General features: G+C 39.2%; 1 protein-coding gene across 1 annotated transcript; it reads left to right on the forward strand.

Moving 5' to 3' along the window:
* Positions 1-251: 251 nt before the first annotated feature.
* On the forward strand, positions 252-4937 carry LOC135474036 (uncharacterized). The gene is made up of 3 exons (XM_064754023.1): positions 252-430; positions 3368-3485; positions 4680-4937. Exons 1-3 carry the CDS (start codon positions 328-330, stop codon positions 4897-4899), a joined length of 441 nt encoding a protein of 146 aa, XP_064610093.1. The 5' UTR covers positions 252-327; the 3' UTR covers positions 4900-4937.
* The last annotated feature ends 3791 nt before the right edge of the window (positions 4938-8728 follow it).

Genomic DNA, 8728 nt, shown 5'->3' on the forward strand with positions numbered 1-8728 from the left:
TGTTTTCTTGCTCTAGCCTCTCAGTCTTGAGCGCCAAGTGAGGCAGTAACAAGTACCATTTTTAGATCCTTGGTATGACCCCATCTGGGTTTGATCTCAAGTCTCTCGCGTTTAACGGTGTATAGTGTCGCCAATCATTTCGGAAAACAAATTATTATCCTAAATTTAGCAGATTACTTTTTAGAGTGTATAAGTGTGCCTGACTGTCATGTCTTAAGACAGCCCAGCTCTCTTGATTGGTGGGATAAATGTGTTACATATTGACACGTATATAACAGCGCACATGAACCACTTGTGCGTTACTACAGTTAGTGCTCAGAGTCTCCTATGACGACCAGAATGTCAAGATTCTTACTGACTCTGGCTGTCTCCGCAGCTGTGTATGTCGTTCTCACATCAGCGGCACCGCAGAGCATTCTACCCACTGACGGTAGGTTATTGCAATTTACCCTTTAGTAATTTAGCTTTTCATTCATAAATTTAACCTATCATATAGGCTATCTATTATAATTATGGCTACCCGGCGCGGTTATCCTAAGTAGACAAACTTATACCGGTACTTAAGCTTTCTTGTCGACTGACAGTTTATTTGCTTATCTGTTTGATTGGTGTCGAACTGAAGAATATTTCCATTTATATGAGCAGTTATTGTGAACAGTTATTTACTCCAATCTAAGAGAAGTCATATTTACTGTCACTGACTGTGAAGGATTTTGCTGGGTTTGGACATATCGGCTTTCACGCCATTTCACGAGTTTGTATAGCTCATTGTCTCTTTGGGCCGCTAGGTACATATCGTCCCAGTTAATCCTGAAAGTGGCTTTGTGTATATTTCCGAGGAAACGTACATCGACAGCTCGGCATCACGGACGCTACTGTACTGTAATGCAAAATAAATTGATGTTGTGAGAACTTTGAAACTCAGCAGTAATGGTATAAGAATAGATTCCGTAAAAATCATAGCAGTTTATATAAAAACTATATACGTTACAATTATTCATTCCTGTACTTACATAAATGTATGACGGCTGATATCCGTTGTACATAGACGGGAAAGGCGGTCTAAGTAGACGGGGACCGCACATAATAAAGCGAATACGTGACTACGTCAAACCGGTGTTGTGTTAGGCCTACAGGTGCGACTCGCGCGACTTGGGTAAATATTTGGATGATGGCAGAGAGCATGAAAGACTCCACCAACGCTTCATTGTGCATGTTCAACTCTTTCAACTGTCCATGTAGGCCTAATGCGAAATACCGATCCGCTTCGAAAAATTGCTAACAAATCTCGCTCTACGGCCTGATTTCCGCTTATGTATATGAGTGTTAGTTTAGCTATTCCTTTTAACTTGTCGTCCACATTCAGCTAACTGTAAAATCAGTCATACTCACTATCAAAATTGCCTTTCGCCAGTGGCGTGCAGCACCACATTCTCTTAAGATAATTACGTTGTCCATGTTTTGGCAAATAAAGTGCAGTTAGAATACTGTTTTTTCAAGTATGCTGGACAAAGGGCATGGGGGTAATTTGGTTCACAGTAGCTGCGCGGTTAGAACGAGCTCAACCAGTAACAAAGCCTACGCTATACTATATCCGCGAATGAACTACGATCTAGAGGTTAAGATACTTGTAAACGAGATAAGGCTTACGTGTACGTTTTGTGCGCATGAGCCTGGCAAACTCGAGTCGTTACGACGGAACACTGTTAAACTACTTGAACTACGCGAATTGCGAACCCGAAATAAATTGGACCAATCAGTGCTGTATTTTCATGAAGTCACTACTGATACATATTAAGAATGGAGCAAACAAAATGCTGTTTACATGTTTACAGCATGGACTTATGCTATATTAGCCCGAGCATGGAATGAGCCTGAAAGCTGCGGCATGTGGCTATATCGTTATCGCATTGTGCCATATGCACAAAATACATGCAGTTGAAAAATTACACTTTCTCCACAAAAGTTCTACATTTTTGCGAGTAAAATTGGATGCATACGATAGACTAAAGCTTCCTGAGTAGGTCGTTTTTCACGTTTATTTCACACCCAAGCAGATAAAACCCCTAAATAATGATTATAAAATGTATGACGAGCAATTATCTCTCAGCTAATAAAAAGCGAGCAGTCGGTGCCACCTAGATTTACCAAACCTGACGTCATACACAATTAAGGATGACGTCACTTGTTACTCGTAGGCCGTACACGGGTATCTTAACCTCTCTGCTGTAGTTTCTTAACATCAGGATCTGAAGCCATACTGCCATGAGGTCAAACAGCTACAGCAGATAAAATAAATTTCGTTTATTATTGTTACATTATACTAAAACTTGAAAACAGTTAAGGGAAAATCTAAGGGTTCAGAGCATATAGTCGAGGTAACTGTTGCCGATTTTGGTCAAAATGCCACTTGTTTCGAATAAATGTAACCTTACACGAGACAATGGGTTCTTTGTGTTGAAAACAAGCTTTGGAGTTCAACATTATGAAATATAAGAAGTATTCTAACTGCATTTTCCTTTCAATAACACTGAGGTCCAACGTGTCGACGTACCAAAAATGATGCTTGATACTGCTTCTCTTGGCGCTCAGTACTGAAAGATTACAACAAGGAAAGACTGGTTCCGGTATCGTGTCTGGTGTTTCCGTCATGATACTTCACTGGTAGTAGTGGCATGTACTTGTCGTGTCACAAGAAGACACAGCAGGCCTATATGTACTTGTAAGTCTCCATGACCGAGGTGGTCGCTGTGAATTAGTCCAGTTCATGCTGACTTCCTCTAAGCCGTTTTGAACTTCTGAAGAATATGAGTTTTGTGTGAAAACCCATTATGTCGGAGGCAATGAAAAGATTTGTGACCTCATCTGAATGGCTGGTGTCACTATCGGGATAACTAACCTGTACACTCGGTGCGTGGGAGCAAACGATTTGGTGCGTGGGGGAAATACAGTAATCACCATGCTCGAAATGACAGTGTGACTCTATTGATTCTAAAGGCAGGGGAACTGCATTTTTTGTTTCATTTCACAGAGTATGTTTATCTCAAGACAGATATTTTTAAAATAGATTTGGATACATGTTGGTCGATCTCTAAGGACAATCTATGTCCCTCTGGAACTGTTTAATGCCATCATACAGATTATAGACCATGAATTATAGACCATAGACCAGATAGATATCGATAGCGTTTCACCGGCCAACAAATAACTTTGGGTGAATGTTTTTTTTACCCATTGTTGAAATCTTGGACTGGGCATTAGAGCGAAATTGTTTTCTCTTTCTCGTTTTCCATAAATCTGGTCAGTGCTATCAATCTTCAAAATATATTTAAGTCCATGTGATAATTACTACTGATATCTTTTACAGGTAATTGCTGGACAAATGGTACACACTATGGAGACGGGGGAGAGTACGCCACACGTCTGCCAAGCTGCTGGGTCGCCATATGTAACAACGAAGAAAAGAGAGTCACAGTAGCCACTCCGTAAGTACCGTACCTCTTCCTCGCCCCACCCCACAGGCCGCGCCCTCAATTTTTCCACCTCCATTCAAAGTGATTTGGGATCATTATATGGTGGCTGTCTATAGTCACAGTGTCAGCTCCAGATGTCAAGAGGAAACCGGACTTGAAGGATTGATGAAAGGTAACTGTGAGGGCCCAGTATTTAAGTATGTAAAATAAAGTTAAACTTCATGCGCCGAAGGGCAGACAGTTTCTCGATCCACCGTCCAAGGTCACAACCTGCATCACCAACTGTCGGGATGATTTGAGGAAGTTGATAAAGTACTATACTTAAAGCCATATTTACACCTTTAAAAGAAAACTGGGGAAATAATTCGTAATTCTACATGCTAAGACATCTCATAAACAGCATTAAGAGTTCAAGATGCATTGAAAAATCCTTTAATGTCGGGTCGAACTACACCAAGGCGATATCAAGTAGCGAATTGTAGCGAGTAACTCACCTACTTACCTGGAATAAGAAAGCCTAGACCTATAGACTGGTTGACCATCTTATAAACACACGTGGGGTTATTATGGGGTTTTACGTCGTACTTAACAATTTTTCAGTCATATGACGACGAGCACTCATTAGCGAAGTAAACTAATCTACTAATCTACTAATCTGACGTAATACTTCTGTATTATCATATTTTCTGTGTGATGAGAAATATAATTAGTTTATTGCGGTAAAGTAGTTTGTTGTTTATGACACACTTCTTCTGTTATCCGAACAGAACACTTTATTAATGTTAACAGGGTTACGTTGCCATATCAATAGCATAACATAACATTGTGTTGTATTAGACCTAATAAAATGTCGTGAAGCATTATGCAGAAAACAAATTAACAAATTACTCCTTACACAACATTATGTTAAATTTAACACATTAGGTTTTACACACTATTATGAAAATTTAGCATTACTTTCTACACAACATTATGTTATATTTGACACATTGATTTTTACCAAATATTATGTCTAGTTTAACAGAAAAATTTAAACAGGACATTAGGTTAAATTTGATAGATTATTTTTTTACCAAATATTACATTCTTTTTTAAGAGATTACTACACAATAGTATGTGTTAAATTTATCACATTAGTTTTTATACTATGTAATGTTAAATTTAACAGATTAGCTGTTACAATGTAGCCATTTGTCTCATTACCAGGTGTACAGCAGGGCCAGACATCATGTACGGGAATGAGGAGTTGACCAGTCTGATTAGTCGTCACTGTTACCCCTCCGCCCGTGGGGAACTCCCTGGGAACCAGTGCTGCGGGGGTTACCCAATTTGTGCCCATGAGGGAAAGAACAGGGAACATTTTAACATCACTAATTACCTAAAGGTCATGTTTGACTGGCAACAAGGTGTGTTTAACTATTACTAAACTACGGACACATCGAGCATAAATAAAAGTAATGCATTGCTTGACAAGACGTTTGTATTTCTTTATTTTTGAAATTGATGTTTAACAAAACAAACTCCAGAATTTTTCACGTAATATCTGATGGTTGATAATTGTACGGCTGGAGAAAAGGCTGAGTAGGCGTTGTAAACGCCCGAACTTTGACAAGATATTGACAAACTCTCCCACTTGTGACGTACACACCTACTCGCCACATTAAAGGAAGACCAACATAGACTACTGCTCTTGATTATCGTGTGACGCAACGACATGTACATAATAGCGCACGTCTCCTCACACCGAATCTTTCTGTAAAACCCCAAAACAACGTCCAAGACAAACCACCGACGAAATATGGAAGTATATGAAGTATAAACCGACGGATTTATGCAAAGTGAAACGGCCAGTGGATTTCAATAATGTTGGAAAAACGCACAAAAATGCTTTAGGCGAATGAATGAAATTAGTATCCAAATCGTGTATACCACGATGCAACACTCCAAAAACTTTTCTGTTCATTTTAACAGAAAGTCTGTTGGCTGGGTGATGCTAGAATGTATTCTGTGTTATATTCAACATAATATATTGTCAGTCTAATAGAATCCTTATGTTGAATTGACAGAGTATTTGTGCTCTATGTAACAGAATAATCTGCTGCAATAACAGAATACATTCCAGCATCACACGGAAAACAGACTTTCTGTTAAATTTAACAGATGTTGTTTGAGAGTAGTTAATAAGTTGTCGATAACCTAAATATGTATCTCAGTTGTGCTGACTTATGGATTCCTACGACTTTCACATCTATTTAATTATTTATTTGTGCGTGTAATTGTTTTTCTAATGATACAACCCTGGAATAGAAGTCAAACACGATCATCTAGGGTTTGATATACTTTAATGGTATATGTCTTATCATTCGCACCCAGCTCTTGTGTTCTCCATTTTCTGTGGTTTGAATGGCCAGGACACAGTTGTTCAAAAGTGTATTAGCAGTTAAACCAGGTCTTAACTTTAGTCAGAACTGAAGTGCCATTAGTTTTGTATCACGGCAAAACTGGTATTAAGATTAGGCTGTGCTTAACTTTTAATACACTTTTAAACAACAGACCCCAGAGGAAGTTTCTCCTTTATATTAGGAGTAAGTCTATTTGCATTTGGTGACGCTGTTGGGGCAATGTGTCATGACGGGTTGAAGAATCACTTTTTACAAAACAAAAATGCACGTTTTACAAAATTTATAGTGACCGATTAATTGCTTTTTAAAGAAGCTAAAACGGATGTTTTGGAAAAAATCCATTTTAGCTTATCAAACTTTCTCTATCTACAAAGAACAGCTCAACCATGCTGGCTATCTTTCCGTCACTAACGTGCGGGTGGTCCTCCCACCATAATGCTGAGGCGAAAAATGCGGTGTCCATGCGTCGAAACAGACATTCATATACCAACCGTCGACCAGTAAGAATGTCCGTGGTGAATAATCGCAAGGCCACTTCCCAAATACGACGTATCACACAAACCACCGAAGAACTAAGAAAGTACATAAAGTATACGAAAATTAGACAGAATCTATGGAAGGCGAACCCCGCCAAAAATTAAATCTCTCAAATGAAATCAGCATCTCCCAAACGAAACAACCATCTGCCAAACCGAACAAGCATATCCCAAGTCAAACAAGCATTTCCTAAACCGAATAAACATCTCACAAATCAAACAAACACCTCTTGAACGGAACAAGCATCTTCCAAATCAAGCGAGCATCTTCCATATCGAATAGACATTTCCTAAACCAAGTAAGTATATCTTAAACCAAACAAAGGCGTATATGCATCTGCCAAGCGGAATAAGCATGTCCCGGATAAAACTAAGTGAAAGAAGCATCTTTCACCAACAAACAGAGTTCGCTTTTTGGCACCTGAAAATAGGGGAGGTAATTAACAGGACTGGGTAAATGAGTTCAGTAATCAAACATTGCTAACCCGCTCGGTCTTGTGAGACAATCTATAACGAAATGTCTTTAATTATGCATACGACACTGTATTTAATGTGCCTAAAAGTAGCTCACCATGTGATTAAATTCAGGTGTTTGCATGTCCCATTTTAATTTTAATAGACGTATTTTACTGGGGTGGGGAACAGGTTATGGTTCGAGTCTTTCTACATTTAATTTGTGATTACTGTTGCAATGTTATGTAGTCTGTGTCACTCTTGGGCTAACCTAGTTAGCACATACCGTCTTTTCGAGCAACAAAGTAGCATACTCACTGCAGAATATTGAACTTGGACCATGGGTATTTCAGGGAAATCCTGTCGACTGATTGGTGGAGTGAGGCGAGAAAGTATATGCTAAAATAAAACAAACACTGCAGTTTGGATGCACGCTAAACATTTAACCTCTAACGTGTCAAATTATATTGAGTGAAATTCTACTGAAAAAAGGGTAACCAGGCGATCAGTTTTCTCCAACATGTTGTCAGTGTGCTTGCTGGTGGAGTCGCCAATCGTATAAAATATACATGCTACAACCATCATTGTTGAAGAACAAGAGAGACCTCAGTTTCTTGGATGATACTTGTTCTATGAACATTGTTTCTTCTACATAGCCTAGTTCGGGAGATGCATATACGGTTTAGAAGATGCTTGTTTGCCAGACCTTTATTCCGCTTGGGGGCTGCTTATATTGTGGACCTTGCTTTGGTTTGGGAGATGCTTGTTTGTTTTGCAGATGCTTATTCGATTTTGGAGATGCTTGTTTGGTTTGGGAGATGCTTCTTTGATTTTCTATGGTATGGCCATAGATGCTTGCTTGGTTTGGGAGATGTTTATTTGATATGGCCATAGATGCTTGCTTGGTTGGGAGATGTTTATTTGGTATGGCCGTAGATGCTTGCTTGGTTTGGGTGAAGTTTATTTGGTATGGCCATAGACGCTTGCTTGGTTTGGGAGATGTTTATTTGGTATGGCCATAGACGCTTGCTTGGTTTGGGAGATGTTTATTCGGTATGGCCATAGACGCTTGCTTGGTTTGGGAGATGTTTATTTGATATGGCCGTAGACGCTTGCTTGGTTTGGAAGATGTTTATCTGGTATGGCCATAGACGCTTGCTTGATTTGGGAGATGTTTATTTGATATGGCAGTAGACGCTTGTTTGGTTTGGGAGATGTTTATTTGATATGGCCGTAGATGCCTGTTCGGTTTGGGAGAGTCTTTTTTGGTTTGTGAGATGCTTATTTGCTATGGCTGTTGAGGCTTATTTAGTTTGTGAGATGCTCATTTAATTTGGGAAATATAGTTTTGGCTCTGTTCGCCTTCCACAGGAATCATGCAAAAAGAAGCAGTCAGCAGTTTTCAACGATGTTGGAAAGACGCAAGTTATGTTCTAGGCGATTGTGTGAAATCAGTTAGACGAATTAGACGCTACCATGAAGCAGACCGCCACCGATTCTGGACGCTCTGTCCATATTTACTCACAATTATACTCATTGCAAAACTTAAAAACTTGGAGAGAAAGCGTTTGATGGAATAACCTTGACACACCAGTGTTTGCAGTAATAACTTGTTACGTTGATTGAAATCGTCACACAACACGCAGTATCTAACAGTTAAATGCTACAATTCGAGATATGTACACGCCATATGCAGCACTTTTAGGTATATTGCTGCGCAAGTCAGAATAACTTAAGATGTTAAAATTGAGACCATCTCTCTTGTCGTAAAGTCTCCGAGAGAAGAAAACTGTTTTGGTCTTTCTACAAATATAGGTCCAGATAATATGTACCTTCTGGAGAGTCTGTGGTTTCCTTCAAATCC

This window comes from Liolophura sinensis, chromosome 8, assembly GCF_032854445.1.
Source record: "Liolophura sinensis isolate JHLJ2023 chromosome 8, CUHK_Ljap_v2, whole genome shotgun sequence".
Taxonomy (NCBI): Eukaryota; Metazoa; Mollusca; class Polyplacophora; order Chitonida; family Chitonidae; genus Liolophura; species Liolophura sinensis.